The sequence below is a fragment of the Barbus barbus genome (genome assembly GCF_936440315.1).
Source record: "Barbus barbus genome assembly, chromosome: 30".
Lineage (NCBI taxonomy): Eukaryota > Metazoa > Chordata > Actinopteri > Cypriniformes > Cyprinidae > Barbus > Barbus barbus.
In genome coordinates this window covers 22,778,561-22,795,530 of record NC_136758.1, presented here as the reverse complement: position 1 = coordinate 22,795,530, position 16,970 = coordinate 22,778,561, and the positions used below count along the sequence as shown (strand labels likewise).

The window sequence follows — 16,970 nt, the reverse complement described above, 5'->3', positions numbered from 1 at the left end:
TGAAAGGATAAACATGCTTGGGAGACGTGCACAACTTCATGAATGATGTTCATTCAGATACACAAATATTTTTTTATGCATGTAATTTTTTAATCTGTAAATGCACAGCCGTAGATTGATCGTTTAGCGATTTGGGGAAAATTGCAGGTGTCGTATGGATGTTTTCAGCTGGTTTCTGTGTATTTGGGATATCACATGCGTGGTACACTGTGTCAGTAAACTGTTGGAGCAACAGGGAGAAATATACAGTTTGTCACTTGAGGAAAACACTTATGCACCAGTTTCTAGTACAGAGCGCCATCATCTGGTGAAACTGTGCAATAGTTACCAATAAGTGAGGCTAGAGTTGTCTTGTTTTTTTAGTTTTTTTACAGTATTGTCTTAATATCAGCCATTAGTTAATCATGCCAGGTATAAAAAGTAGAACGTTTACAATAAGAAATGAGCTTTTAGTTTTGGACTAAAAGAAGATGAAGATCTGATTTTCTGCATGGGAAGGGTCTGAAAGGTTTTTTGTTTTTGCTTTAATTGTTTTAATCTGGGACATTAAAGTCCCTTTATGAGGGTGTTCAGTGATTGTTAATGTATCTCATTTAGAGTTTTTCCCATAATAACTTTGCTTTTCCTGCCCGTGGTGCTGTGAATCCTTGCTGAAACCATCAAAAGTGAATTTGCAATAACGTGCAATAGACTCTTCATCAGCAACACGGTGTGAATAATATGACTGAGGGGGAACTGGGGATCCTGGAAAGAGGAACTGGACTAACAAACCCCGCCCTCTCCTCCAAATCTCCCACAATTCCCATATTCGCCGGCCTACAACTTGACGTACCTTCCCACACCTCAAGTGTTTTATGCTTTTTGGCTCATCCAAAGAAACCAGTCATGATTAAACGGACAGTAAAGAGGCACTTTCGCATCTGTTGAGTGGCAGTTCAAGCTGCCTAAAAGAAAGAATGTTGACTATGCAGTTGGTGCCTCCAAACTAGTGCTTTTAAAGTGCATGAAATGCCTTAAACGGAATGGTAGCCGGTGTTTTATAAGCGTGTTAGCAAACCATCATGTGGCATCTTGTGCATCTTGTTTCTAGAGGTGCATTTATTTGTGTGTATTAAGCCACTCATCACTGCCATTTGAAAACAATTAGCAGATTCAAATGATTATTTATTCTTTTCTATTATTGATGCAGAGGTTATTGTATTCATTAGATGTATTATTTAAGATACCTTGTGTATTAACTTTTTGCTATGGCTGGTAACCATAAGTACATCTCAAATAACAACCTAGTTAGTTTTTTTTGACGTTTTTGCATTCTTTATCTAAAAAAAAACAAAAAAAACGCACCTGATGACATATCAGTTTTTTATGTTGTTTTAATATTGCTGTTTTACATTCTTTCTTATATCTATAAAAGCTTATATTTTGCTAACTCTGCCCGGATTGTGTATTGTAAAGTTTAAGGATTTATATATATATCGTCACACGTTTTAAACAAAGAGCCAGTGTTTTTTGTTTGTTTGTTTGTTTTTTTCGCGATTTCGCTGTTTTTCACCTCAGCTGTTACGGTGTTTGATGCCAAATACTTACGGCGTAGCGTCATTGCGTAGTTCTTTACGAAGAATGCTGCTCAGTGCTCGCTTGTGATTGGATAAAGAAGAATTATGCTCAGTGCTCGCTTGTGATTGGATAAAGAAGAATTATGCTCAGTGCTCGCTTGTGATTGGATAAAGAAGAATGATGCTCAGTGCTCGCATGTGATTGGATAAAGAATGATGCTCAGTGCTCGCTTGTGATTGGATAAAGAAGAATGATGCGTATTCAGCTCTGGTTTTTCATTGCGAACAAGTTTGTTTTTGTCCAAATGCACTCGACTGCAAACATGCAGCAAAATACAATGCTGTAACAGTGTTAACATTTACATGCTGCCTTGGTATTCCGAAAAATAAAACTAGCGTTTTAGCGTTGACGATATATATTTTTTGGTTACATTGTTTTGTAAAAGGTTTTGCGTGTTAGCATATCGGAACTCTAATGCTGATCAATTTTATTTTTCCATTTCATTTGTTTGTTTGTTTCCCTCTATTCTGAAGGGTCTTGTTTTACTACGTTCTTTTAGTTTTGTATTTTATTTTATTTTTTCGTGTTGTTTTCAAGAGCCGATGTCCTGTATTGACTGCAGGCTGACGTACATATACATATATAAAATATATATTTTAAAAGAATCTTATGTTTATGAAACAATGAAACCAAATAAAAACCGTGAAAAAAAAATAAAACAAAACACGGGGGGAAAAAAACTAATTTATATTTAGAGATGCATGCAAGAGGCTGGGAAGTCATATCTAGAATAACAAATGGCAGTGCCTTTTTTTTTCTTTTGTATTCAGACATTTACCCCAAATGTAAATGATTTTATATGGCTCTAAAATATAGAGATAAGCCAGATGCATTGATGGTCGAAACTTCAAATCATACAGAGTCCATACGAGCTGATTCTGAAGCGTTTGCTCGGAAGGAGCAAGGGAATCTGTATGCTTTAGGTACTTCAGTGCTGTTATGAAGTTATGATTTTATCTGTCTGTACAACACAGAGATGTGTATATATTTTTTGTTTGTATGTGTGCGAGTGTGACACTGTACGTGTATCCAGGTGAGAAACCGGATTGTCTTGTAATTTTTGTATATATTCTTTATTAGTTGCATCATGGTTTCATCAGAGGCTGTTTTTCCACTTCCTGTTACCTGTGAGGCGTCACATCTCTCTGCTCATCTTACAAACATCTTTAATGAAATAAACATGACTTTAGTCAATAAAGAGAGGGATTCTGTAATCTCTTTCCCTCTTTGGTTCGTGGCCTTGTGAGTATGTGTTTTTGTGCATTAGTGGGAGATTATATTGTGTGTGTGTGTGTGTGTGTGATGTTCTGTCCGCCAACTGAATGTGTTTTTGTCTGTTTCATTGGGTCTGTGTTAAATGCTTGACATCTTTGTAATAACCACAGACGAAAAGTATTAAAGAGTAACTTTTGAAAAGGATGCTGTGTGTTTCTTTCATTTTCAAAGCAGCAATTGAATGGTATTGAGGAAGCTTTGCTTATATATTCAGAGTAACTAACCACATGAGTCTGAGAGGAATTTACTGCCTCCTCTCGGTTTCAACCAATCAGAGAGAGAGAGACAGATTTTTATTGCCAAGAGGCGGGGCTTTCTGTTAAAAGAGAGAGAGAAATGCGGAGTCGCTCTCAACTCAGTTTTATGAGAATATGGGAAAGAATTAGGAAGTGATTTTTTTGTGGGAGTGAAATAAAGATCTTTAAAAAGTAGGATTTCACCATGAAAATACGTTTGAACAAAAAAAAAAAAAATTGGACTTCTGCTGCTTGACTAAACTACTTTCATGATTGAAGAAAACATCACACAAGAAAGGAAAGAAGCTATTTTTCACATTTATTTATTTATTATGCAGTAATTTCACAATATGTATATATTCCCTCCTCAGATTTCAATATTTCATTCAAGAAAATAAAAAAATACCCTATGTTTATATTGTAAATCATTTAAAAACATTTAACTAGTGTCTTACAATAATGAGATTTTTTTAAACGTTACAATAATGAGAATTATTGTCATTATTGTAAACCACCACCACCTCAACCACTGATGGCGGTTGAGGAGAGACCCCCCCCCCACCACGATTGTAAAGCGCTTTGGGTGTACAGCAATACACAATAAAGCACTATATAAATGCATCATTCATTCATTCAATTTGTTTTTCTTTTGAATTTGATGTAAAATATGACATTGTGATCCACCCTTTAATGTTTCTTGTCTTTTGCTTACTAGCCCCCTCAACAAAAAATACATTTAAAAAAAAAAAACTTAAGAATAACAAGAGCATTCTATGTATTCTACGTAAGATTATTATTTTATGCTGAAAATGATGATGAACATCAATAGTGAAGTATTTAAAAGGCTCTTTGTGTCTTGTTTAAAGAAGGCCACATGAATAACACTCAGTTCTCAATATCAAGTGCTCATTTTCTTAATGAATACACTGATGTGACGTGATTGTGACATTGAACATCTCAGATACCATCTGGCTCAAGAGTTTCAGCTGAACTCATGAATGCAAAACATCACTCAAACAATGTTTCATAATTAAAAAAGTCAATACACAGGCAATACAACTGTCAGCATCGGTAAATCCACAGTATCTGTCGTTTTTGAGGTTAATCTAATTTTCTGCAATGATACATATACTTTAAATTGTAACTCAAAAGCAGATACCCAAGCACAGGTAAATAGGCGCCATAGGAAATGTACAAAATATGATCTACAACTGTAGTCTTAAAATATCTTTTAGTTGGTTTCAATCTTTTTAAATCCTATTTTAATTACAAAGATCATATTTATCAGTACAGCTGTGTTCTGTATTCTTCATACTGTAAGCAAATCCCACAATGTGCAAAACCAGATACTAAGTTGACCTCGCCTGCACCTTTCACTTTTGGTCTTTTTTCTAACAAATAAAAGATGACAAATAAAAGTGTAAACAACATCTATGGCCATACAGACAGGACATTCAGAAGGCTGGAGCTGGTTATCACTTCATCACAGAACCAACACATATCAGACTCAACAGCTGATTTTAAACATAAAATAATAAGAGTTGTGCAAAACATGTAAATAGTCAATAATCAGCTCAAATTAACACTTAAAGGGACAGTTCACCCAAAATGCCAATACAGTCATCATTTACTCACCCTAATGGTTGTTTATGTCCTTGAGATCATTTATTTGTGTGTGTGTCTGTGTATATATATATATATGTGTGTGTGTTAGTGCCGTCAAATGATTAATCGCATCCAAAATAAGTTTTTGTTTAAATAATATATGTGTGTACTGTGTATATTTATTATGCATGTATAAAAACACACATACAGCATATATTTTGAAAATATTTACGTTTTTTGCATGTATATATTTATATTCATATAAATGATAAAATATATTTAATATATAAGAGTAACATATTTTTCTTAAATATATACATGCGTGTGTGTGTATATTTATATATACATAATTATATAGCACACACACATATTACGTAAACAAAAACTTTTATTTTGGATGCGATTAATCATTAACAGCACTAATATATATATATATATATATATATATATATATATATATATATATACACACACACACACACACACACACACACACACACACACACAATAATCTTAAAATGTGATGTGATTATTAATTCCATCGTAATGTGATGTAATTCCATCAGCCTTTTTGAGGGATCATCATCAGGCTTTTTTATTTATTTACTTATCTTTTTACCTATATCATACTATATGAGCCATAAAAGCCTGATGTATCAAATATAAAAATATATATATATAAACCTAAGCTTGAATAAATGATTCCTTAAAAATATATAGAGATTTTTCGGACTATTATTTCATGTCAGGGTTAAGGCAAACATGTTTGGACAGCATGAGGGTGAATAAATATGGGCACGTTTCATTTTTGGGTGAACTATCCTTTTAAGCAGATGATATTTTGGGTCTGGGCACAATTATTGACTGATGCACAGGACACATTATATTAAATATTACATTTTAAGACAGCACAGCCATAATACATTTTAAGCACATAGTAAAACAACAATCAAACCAGTCTGGATGTATTCACTTATAAAACGTGGTGCTTTGTAATGTAAGTTTCTGGACATGTACCATTATAATACCATGATCATCTTTGAAGTACCTTGTAAATATCAAGGTGTATGAATATTGGTAATCATTTAGTGGTTATATTCAGTAGCTCGTTAGTACTTTTATGTAGGTTAAAACGGTAAAATTGAATACTCCGAATGACACGTACCTCCCTGTTCAGAAGCGTGAAAATAAAACTGCTTGGTTGCGTTCTCTCAAGTAGCTCAATTGTGTTTAATAGGGTGCAAATGTGGCCCAACTGGAAAGAGATGTAAACAAATTTCGATGGGTATGATGCTTGTCAGTTTAGTGAGGTCAAATGATGCTAATCTAGGACATCCTTCAAAACACAATGCTTCCATGTAACAGTAATAGCCACAGTCCCGTCAATAGAGGCTCCCACAGCTCTACTGACTAAACGTGCACAAAACACACACACACACACACACACACACACACGTGATACAGAAGAGACAGTGTTACCGATGTGACCATCCCAGAGGCAGGTGGGACACTATGTTACACAGCAGCAGTGCCTCGTCCTTGTCTTCGATCCAGGGAGGCGTTTGAGAAGAGGGCTGGTCAGAGTGTTTTGGCAGTGGAGAGCGAACACGAACCCTCTCAGCTCCGGAGGAGAGTCAGGAACTCGTCTCGTGTCTTGGGGTCCTCGCGGAAAACACCCAGCATGGTGCTGGTCACAGTCTTGCTGTTCATCTTCTGGACGCCTCGCATAACCATACACATGTGACTGGAGGACAGAAAAGACCCTAAATAAATCCTGAGGACTGTTCATACTTATTACATTGTAAAATAAAATAAAAAAACTAAAATTTCACTTGTGACTGGAAACCAGTAAGGAAAATAAATAAATCTTAATATTTGGTCTTTCTTAGCATTACAGTGTAAAATAAAAGAAAATATGTATAAAATTCCACTTGTGATCAGATTTGGTTATTACTGTCATTACATTGTAAATTAATAGTTTAATTTGAATTTTTACATACGTTGCTTCAATGACAACCCCGACACCAGCAGGCTGTAAAGCTTCAGTGATGGCGACTGCAATCTGTTTGGTTAGACGCTCTTGAACTGAAATAAGACAAGCAGACCAGAACTACTGAGAACATTTCAATGTGAAGTTATCAATGAAACAAATAAGGATTTTGAAGGAATATAAATATTATTACATGCTACTGTTTGTTTGAGGGAAAAAAAGACCATTACCTTGCAATCTCCTGCTGTATATCTCAACAATCCTGGTGCAAATCAAAAAACAGTTAATAATTAAGCTAGATTTATACACAATATACCTTCATGATGTGTGAGGGTGGTTTGATAAGACTTTTATTGCTATCTGGGCCAGGAGTAAGTTTAGTAAAAAAATTATATTTTATTCAAAAACACTCAAATGTAAACTAACAATTAGCTCACTTTCAATTAAGACACTTGCTAACTGAAAATTTTTTATTTAAGTTCTTAATTAATAATGTGTATTTATAGAAAATATATCAATGTAATATAATAATTAAAATACACTTCCATTCTGAAGTTTGGGGTCAGTAAACATTTTTAAGCCAATTAATTCAATCAATTCAAGCTTACAGTAAAGTCATTAATGGTGATAAAACAGACTCCTATTTAAAAATGCTGTTCTGTTGAACTTTCTATTTATCAAAGAATGTTAAAAAAAAGAATAACGATTTCCAAAAATATATTAAGCAGCACAACTGTTTTCAACATCGAGAAGAAATACGTAGTAAGAAATTCAGCTCTTCTATCACAGAGAAAATGTATATTTTAAAATATATAAAAATGGTGATTTTAGATTGTAATAATATTTCACAATATTACAGTTTTTAAAATAAATGCAGCCATTTTTGAGAAAACAGAAAATCTTACCAACTCCAAACTTTTAAATAGTAGTATATATATATATATATATATATATATATATATATATATATATATATATAAAGTCATTTTTAATTAATCATTTATTAAATTGCATGTAAATTTAAAACTCCAGAGTGGGGATATGGCAAACTAAAGTGCATAAGAATCTCCTTAGATTATCATTCACATTCCATTTTTTTCATAGTATATTTATTCAACTATTCAATATTCATGAGAAACACAATAAAACATTTTCACTGCTGGGACATAACATCAAATTTAACTTAATATCACACTCCGTGTTTCATGACTGATCATTTGATCGGCAGTCAGTCCCTTGTCATGACTAAAGCCATAAAAAATGAAACGGTAACAAATTTTAGAAATTAGAAATGCACCTGTGTGTGGTACTGCTGAGAGCTATAGTACATGACTGCTGTTGTAATGTCTTCATTAGTGGAGTGTTACGGTTGGTACATAGTGAAATGGCTAAGCCACAGGTATTGCGGTCAGATTGGATCAAGCTTCTCTTTGTCACTCACACATTGTGTCTAATCCTCTTACAGACACTTACACTCTCACTGCTTCACACACACACACACACACACACACACACACACACACACACACACACGCACACACACACGCACACACACACACGCACACACACACGCACACACACACGCACACACACACACGCACACACACACAACAACAACCCTGAGGGGAAGAGAGCCATTAATGCCCTTTACTCAAGCAAATGCTGCGGATTTTACTGCTTTGTGGCAGGATAAATTTGCACGCTCATGAAGGAATCCATTAAGATTCAATACTGCATCATAAAAACATAAATTCACCTCATTATACAGCCTAACAAAATCTAAAATTTATTTTAAAGGATTCTACAAATGAAAAAAAAAATGCATTTATTTGATCACATATAGTAAAATAGTAATTTTGTCAAATACTATAAAACATTTTATACTATAAAAACAGCTTTGTCTTTTAATAAAAATATATTAATTTATTCCTTTAAAAAAAGAATACTGACCCCATATACAATTTTTAACTGGAAAAAAATTGAAAAATATGATTTGAAAATGTTTATAAAATGTACTGTTAAAAAAATTAAAGAGAAAATTATTTCTGGTGGTCAAATGTTAGTAGAACATGTCCATAGTTAACATGATGTAGGGCTGTATTTTGATATCTAATACAATGACATTCAGATGGACTGGGAAAAGATGGAAGTGATTTAAGTATCCAGATATTTTTTGGGGCCACCGTTCGTGAAAAAAAACAAAACATTGAAATAGGTTGCACTTTCATATGTATATGAGAAACCTGGGTGCATTTTGACTACCTTGCTAATTTACTCAGTCCAAGAACCCTCTTGTTTGGAAGGTAACCTATATGCACCTGTGAAAAACACAACACATTAACTGACAACAGAAAGACACAACAACAAAACATGAGAGTTATATGCACAACAATTTCACAACTAGTTTTCAACAAACTGGACACCTGCACTAGCAAGCTACATTTTCTGGCATGAGAGCTGTGAATATTTTAGATTTTTGGCTTCCAATGATGATAATTCCAGTGATGGCTTCCAAAAACATGATAATTGAAATAAAATGGTTATTGAGCTACATTCCGTTCCTTTAAAGTAGTGAGCTTTCACGCCTCATTAAAAGCCCAAACGCAATGTCCAAATCAGTCAAATCATGTAACGTCACTGTCATAACATGCTTGATATATAAAAAAAAAATTAAAATACAAAACTGCAAAAAAAATGTCTTTCTGTGATCAAAAAGAACAACAAAAAAAAATTCTGGAGTAGGCTATTAGCTGAGTACTATATGGTTAAATAAAAAAAAAAAAAAAAAAAAAAATCTATATCTATATCAATATCTCTCTCTCTATATATATATATATATATATATATATATATATATATATATATATATATATATATATATATAAATAAGTGCTGTCAAACAGTTAATCACAATTAATCGCATCCAAAATGTATGTGTATTGTGTATATTTATTATATATATATAAATTTTGAAAATAATTACATGTGTACATTTATATACATTTATATATTTATATTCTTATATTTTGTATTATATATAAGTATATTTAGTATATAAACAACATATTTTTCTTAAATATGTATGCATGTGTTTGTATTTATACATAATTAATATACACAGTATACACACATATATTACGTAAACAAAAACTTTTATTTTGAATGCGATTAATCGCGATTAATCGTTTGACAGCACTAATACATATTTATAGAAAATACAATAAGCATCACTATTGGGAAATAAACTCGTATAAGATTTTCGGCATATTGCCCACTCCTAAACATATTACAATAAATAACCACGATTACTATATTACCCAAAATAATCATAATTATGATTTTTGCCATAATCGAAGCACTAGGCAGGAAGTTAAAGATGCAGAGAACCATATCTGTGCGTATGCTCGGAAGTGACTGCACATCTGACAGCCCCCCCAGCTTAACCTCCTCTCCGCCGTCCAACTCAAATGTCACCAACAATTTGATGAAACAGCCTAGAGAAAGGGCAGCATCAACAGACATATGAGGATTTTCTTTTTTCCCTGTTCTGCTCTCTGTTCTGATGCGATAATCCTGCACGTCACTGAACCCTCTTGGCCTTCTTTCAGGGCCGCCAAACTCCACTCGGCGTCCTTCAAAAGCATCAATCAAGCTTTACAGACAACTACAGAGCACCTGGGAAATGAGCAAAGCGCTTTTTGCAACTTAATCAATTTTCGACCAACAGGTAAGACATGCGGTGGCTGTAGGGAAGCTATGTTTCAAGTGTAAAAGAAAGCGCACCTGTTCAGCTCGGTGTTTGTGATGGACACTAAGAGTGTTGTGTGGACAATCATTGAGACGGTGGACGCTGAAGCGCAAACAAGAGGGCCAAAAATGAAAGAAAACGGGCGCACGCCTCTCTGAAAGAAATGGGTGAGTCATTATCTTGTTGCAGATGCGGCGAGTGGTGAGGTAAATAGATGAGAAGGGATAAGGGGCCGCGCCGATGACGACAGGGAGCTATCAGCGGGGGATGCAGCGGAAACGATGGCCCTCCAACAACATCTGACAAACAAAATTGCAAGTGGCAGAAAAAACATTCAGTGCGCTTGATCAATGGCTCAGTCTATCATCAGCAGCCATTTGTGCCGTGACAAAATCGACGGCGTCTCTTTTGTCTTAAATGGCAGACACCTGCAGTGCTATGAGCTGGAGGGAGGTACTAAATGTCAAATCTGGAGGATTGAGAGTGGGCATTGTTTTCGAGTGGATCTCAGACCCAATATTCCAACTTTTCCTGGTTACCTTCTAGATTTAATTATAGCTAATTAACTTGGTTATTGACAGATTACATATCAACTTTCTTTTTTTCAGGTGCATCAGAAAACAGGAAGCTGCAGTTATGTGAGTGAATCTCACAAATAAATGTACAGGGCATATTTCACCCCACAATCAGAAGACATGTTTACTTTGTCTTTGTCTTTTTTATCTTATTTTCTTGACCATTTGCCACCAAATTCTCATTTTTGTAATTAATTAATAAAAATCATCCTGAATAAAGTCAGCATATGTTGACTTAAAACACTACTTATTTGAGCAGCGATACTTTAAAAATATACATTTTAATAATATACCACATTTAAGTAATGAGAATGGATTTTTTTGGCATTCCTATAGGTTTCATAAAATAATGTTTCAATGCAAAAAATATATTTCTTTGTCTTAATAATAATTTATATCATTCTATAATTTGTAAACATATTGTACTTTTGATTTGGGGGTGAAATTTGACCTGGATAAATAAAATAAAAAAAAATAAAAAAAACTGTAATAATATAAAAATGCATGCATTTTAAAAATATAAACAATTTAAAATTATTACTTTAAAAATAACATTTATAAAATATTTTATTTTAATAAATTAATAATAAAAATGAATAAACTTTAATTAAGAAAAATAAATAAATAAAGACTTTGTTAAACCCTTATACAACAGAGTAGTGTTGTGAAAAATTTATTTAAACAATAGAGGTTTCGTCTCTTAAATATGGTCATTAAAACTGCACTGCAAAGGTGAAACATAAATGTTGCTGTTAATTGAGGACAAAAAAGGATCAGTCTTACCCGGCCAAAAATAGGAACTAAATGGTGTTCACACATGGAAAACATGTCAATATCCTTCACGATCACCATCTCATCATGGTCTTCATCAAAGATTGCGTCATTCAGGACATCTGCAGGTACAACAACAAATCAAGAAGATCAGACTGGTCATCGTCAGGTGAGAGATATGACACCTGATGACATCATGAAATCATTATATTTCACCCCGTACGCTCTTCCTGTTGTGGCCCTGTGTCATTTCTCTTAGCTCATATCATTGTTCAAACATATCCTGTTTTATCTCTTGGAAATGTACTGTCTTTTCTTGTGGGGCTTTTTAATTTCCTGGCCGCCTATCTCAGGGACGGTTTCTGTGGAAACATGGCAAACTGATGGCGGGGCTTCAGGGGCTTGTTGAGATGTGACTCTCATATGCGTTGTTGCCACTACTGTGTAGTCATTGTGCAATCAAGAGGGCAGAAAGCATCAATTATCACTTCAGCAACAGGTGCATCCATCAGGTCTCACAAAACTAAATCCTAACTCTTTTTTTTGACATTTTCTAAAAACCTGAGCAGTGTTTGTCCATTTTTATTATATAAAATCTGAAAATAGAAATTAAAAGTCCCATAACATTTACTTAAATGTGTAAAAATTGGTAATCTTTATATAATTAACTATTTAAATGTTATTAAATATATATTAATATAATATAATATAAATGCACTGATTAAGCCCACAAGCCTCCATTTCATTTCTTTATGTATACTTAACATTTGTTTTTCTTAATTATTTACTCCCTGCCACATTATGACTTACATGACACTTACATTTTTCCTTATTTCATCCTAATTTTGATGGCAAAATGTGATAGAAATCTATTCTACACAGTTATCAGATCACTTAGAAATCTGCATTATTTGAAATCACCTTCATTTCTGAAGTTTGACTAAAGGTTTGTTACAAAATTGATCATGAGCAACAATAATAATAATAGTTATGCAAACACCCCTGACAAACTGATAGTATATAAAGGTGATTTAACAAGCTTTTCCGATGTTATCTCATGGTTCCTAGAACTTTTGTTAATATTTAAACAGATTCTGGTCATTTGGCGACTAACCATCATGCTTTTCAGAAGCCGAGCAGACTATATATGCATGCAGTGTTGTGTAAATGCTGCAGCTGATCTGAGCATCAGACCGTCTCTGTTGAATCTAACCTGAGGGCAGCAGCTGTTACAGGAGAACTGTCATCAGGCTCGTCCTAAACAAACAGCCGCTTTCAAATGCACAGGAACAACACACGGAAAGGTCTCACGTATGACGGTGGCACCGACAGAAAAGAGCAGGAAATCAAATCAGCATCTCCCCGAAGTCATCTTTCAGCCTCGCTGCCACCGTCACACACTCAATTAAACACAAACTTGCTTACACACTAAGCAAATAAACACTTGGAATACAATAAGTAACCATAGAAACCCATTGAAATTGTGAAGATGTCAACCAGCAGAGCTCTGGTTAAGGGTAATGTTACTGCTGCTGAGGATTTGGCTTGTTCTCCATCGCTTAAATAAGAGACGGGCATCCATCCAGCCAGTGGGGGCAGGGGACAACGGAGTGTAATGATGGGTAATATAGAAAAGAGACCATACTGAGCTGCTTAAATGCAGTAAATTGAGCAATATCACTCATCTCGGTGATCTTGAATGGTTTTATGTGACATGAGACCAAAACAAAAATATAAACTATAAGGAACATAATGATTTAATGCATTGTAATAATATCATAATAATTCTCTAATTTCACATTCCTTCCTTTACCAGTGTATGTGACTCATGAGTAACTGAGCACTAAGACAAATGTTTTATAAAATGGTGCAGAAATAGGACCAAAAACATAACATTTATTTGCATAATCACCCAAAAATATTTACAGGTGTGTGATATATTAAGATACTTACATATGAGTAACCATTGCTGCTTGTTGTAATACCGGTGTATATAAAAATTATCATATACATTTTTTTTATAATAGTTCAAAAACAAACCTGAATATATTAGTAGTTTCTTGTATTTTGAATGTGCTGTTGATCTTTTCAACAATTAATTTGCAACAAAGATGTCAAGACTCAAACTCATCATAAAAGCGGTCCCCATGATTTGTGCATTATAGTCTTTTTATGCCATATGATAAGTCTTGTGCTGAGTTACAGACCAAAATTAAAATTAAGTTTTCATTGTCCTCAAGTTACATTTAGGTAATTCACTGATATTCCTAACCTCCAATGTGATGTTAACCAATTTTATGTATTAAAATGATATGATGTTTTATTAACAAAGTTCGGGAGGAGCACGTCAGATACTTAGCCTAATTAAACACAAGTGGTACGCAATCAAGTCAATCAACTCACGGACATAAATACAGCTGACATACCTCCACTCATTTGACGGTCTATCAGCATCCCTCCACCACCCCTTCTCCACCAATATCACTAAGTTCTCACCATACCACGGGGGGATACTCTGGGTTCGGGCCATTCCCGAGCTCGGAGCCCTTCCCCAGGACAGCACGCCAACTACGTATTACCATACTCGCCAAATACGGATTACGTAACTCGTGCTAAATATATGTAAGTGTGAACTCGTGAATTAGTAAAATATATGCAAGTAAACATTGGTACTTATCGTTGCATTGGTTTGGGTTCTGTTAGTGTAAAAACCAAACCTGAATTATTTTAAACTAGATTCCTGTTGTATTACTGAAAAATTATTACTGTATTACTGAAAAACATTGAGAATGTGATAAATATTGCATGCCAAAAGGCTTATAAGATCTAGATCTAGACCGAAGCCCTAGCTGGAACACATTTATAACCCGGAGATGAATATACTTTGACTTTACCAATTAAGTAAGATCTACGTGGTCCTTCATCATTAAGGCACTTACTATGTACCAACAGCTTCCTTTTCTTGGGGTATTAACCAATGAGTCAAGCACCAAATATAAAAATGTGAAAATGCATCATTGCCTTACTCAAACCCAAACTGTTTTCTGCCTCCAACACTTCAAATGTCTTTCTGTGGGAGACACTTTACAACTTCAGAACAATTTAAGAAACTGCAGGGGTGGTGCAAACATCAGCCAATCCCATTGAAGAAAGACAAAAACCTTCCTCTAGAAATTTCTTATCAAATGCACTCTTCACTATGACACTGCATGTTATACCATCTGTGAACCATGGACCATATTCAAGCGATGCATATGTAACTGCTGTGAGGTCACTGAGGGCAGTCTGCTTTAACAAGGACTTTTTTGGTGTAGAAAAGCAACATTAATACATTCCATATGCATGGGCCCTAAAAATGCTACACAAACCAAGTCCAGATGTGCTGTTTTCTATGCAGGATGTTGTTGGTAAAATGTGATAGTGGGCAGCACCCTGGCTCAACCACTTAGACAACAGCCTGAGAGTGACCAGCGATCAACTATGCAAGATAAACCTTCGCTTTGATCAAATTGATGGCGCATGGAAGTGCATGAAGAAATACTTTTAACCCGAAATGCTTGACATTGCATAAGTGAAAGATGAATTGTCTGTGGGTTAACAATTCTCTACATTAGGTCAAAACAACAAAATACCAACCCGATCTCATGAGAAACTCTTTTAGGTGGTGCTAATTTTGTATAAATTCATATAAAAGTGATTTAAATAGAAACATACAATTTAAAAAAAAAAAAAAAAAAAAAAAACATAAGCATGACGGTCCAGCCCTAAACCTAACCATCAGGGAAGATCTGATGATTTTAAAGAATGTCCTGGTCGATTTTTCAATGTAATGAAATAAATGTAAAGCTTCAAAAAGTACCTAATCTCAAAAGTGTTCTACACAACGTGCACTATTCCAAGTCTTCTGATGTCAGTGCATGACACTTTTGTTTGAGTTATAGACCTAAGTTTTCACTGATAGTCTTCTAGTTGCATTAAGTTATTCATTAACCATGTTAACCATGACTAGGTCCAGATCAGTGCTTCAGTGAGCTGCACTTCAAAAACAGATTCATGAATTTTAACCAAATCAACCTAATACAAATCCAATAAATTTAATCTGAAAAAATAATTCATTCCTCAATCTTCTCTCAAGCATACAGTGGATCAGCCTTGGAAGTTGGGATATAGATCTTTGAAGTCCTTTGTACCTTTTGTGCCAATTTAAGGTGATTTTGCATCCTTTTAGATGCTTGACATCATCAGTGACCATTCATTTTCATTTAAAGACAGACCAAGACATTCTTCAAAAAGTCTCTTTATGTGTTTCACTGAAGAAAGTCATGCTATTTTGTTTGAGTAAATGACAGAATTTCCTCTTTTGGATGAAAACTTTCAAACTTTCACAATCCTACATTCTGCCCCAGAATACATTGTCTCGGTCTAGATGTTTTTGAACCCAAAAAACATCTTTGTGAACGCCCCCTTAACTTTAAAAAACGTGTTTTATTTACAGCATGTATATTTTGTTTCCAAAGTCAAAAATTCGCTTTGAAAGTTTACAGAGACAGCGTGACATTTCAGAATATCTTAACTTCAGGGGGGAGAAATCTTAAGTAATGACGTTAAAAACAATTTGAAATACATTTAATGCACATTCAACGTATAAATAAACACGCCTCATCAGCTGTCATACATTTATGCGACGAACTCACCGATGATTTTTTCCTGATAACCCTTGGTGAAGAACTGCATGGCGGTGGCGGCTCTCCGCGGAGTTTTGAGGAGCCCCTGCCGCTGCGGATCTTCCCCGAGCCCCCGGAGAATAGCGGTGTAAGCGGCGGCGATGCTCGGCAGGCTCATTTCATTGTCTTCTAGACTGCGAGTGCGTTCTTCCCGCCAGCTCTCCATCACGCTGGAGGACGGCACGGTGCTCGGGGTCCCGGCGGCACCACCGGCGCTCCATCCGGGCATCTTCACCCGTCCGTCAAAGTGTCCATTGATCGCGGAGTCGGTTTCATTTTCATTCATTTGTTTCTGTTTGGAGCGCTCCATGATTGCCTTAAAGTGACAGCTTGGGTTCCTCAAAGTCGGTTTTAGCGCTCCTGTGCGTTTTTTGAACACAGTTTAAGGTGTAACGGACTAACTTGAGCGAAGTTCAACGGTTATTGTAC

General features: G+C 34.9%; 1 protein-coding gene across 1 annotated transcript; it reads right to left on the bottom strand.

Annotated features, from left to right (window-relative positions):
- Positions 1-6,321: 6,321 nt before the first annotated feature.
- On the bottom strand, positions 6,322-16,851 carry LOC306850504 (GTP cyclohydrolase 1-like; the record flags this gene model as incomplete). Its single annotated transcript, XM_079386164.1, has 6 exons — positions 6,322-6,477; positions 6,734-6,818; positions 6,954-6,985; positions 8,986-9,041; positions 11,830-11,939; positions 16,512-16,851. The coding sequence occupies 6 exons, from the start codon at positions 16,849-16,851 to the stop codon at positions 6,351-6,353; spliced, it is 750 nt and encodes a 249-aa protein (XP_079242290.1). The 3' UTR covers positions 6,322-6,350.
- Positions 16,852-16,970: the final 119 nt, after the last annotated feature.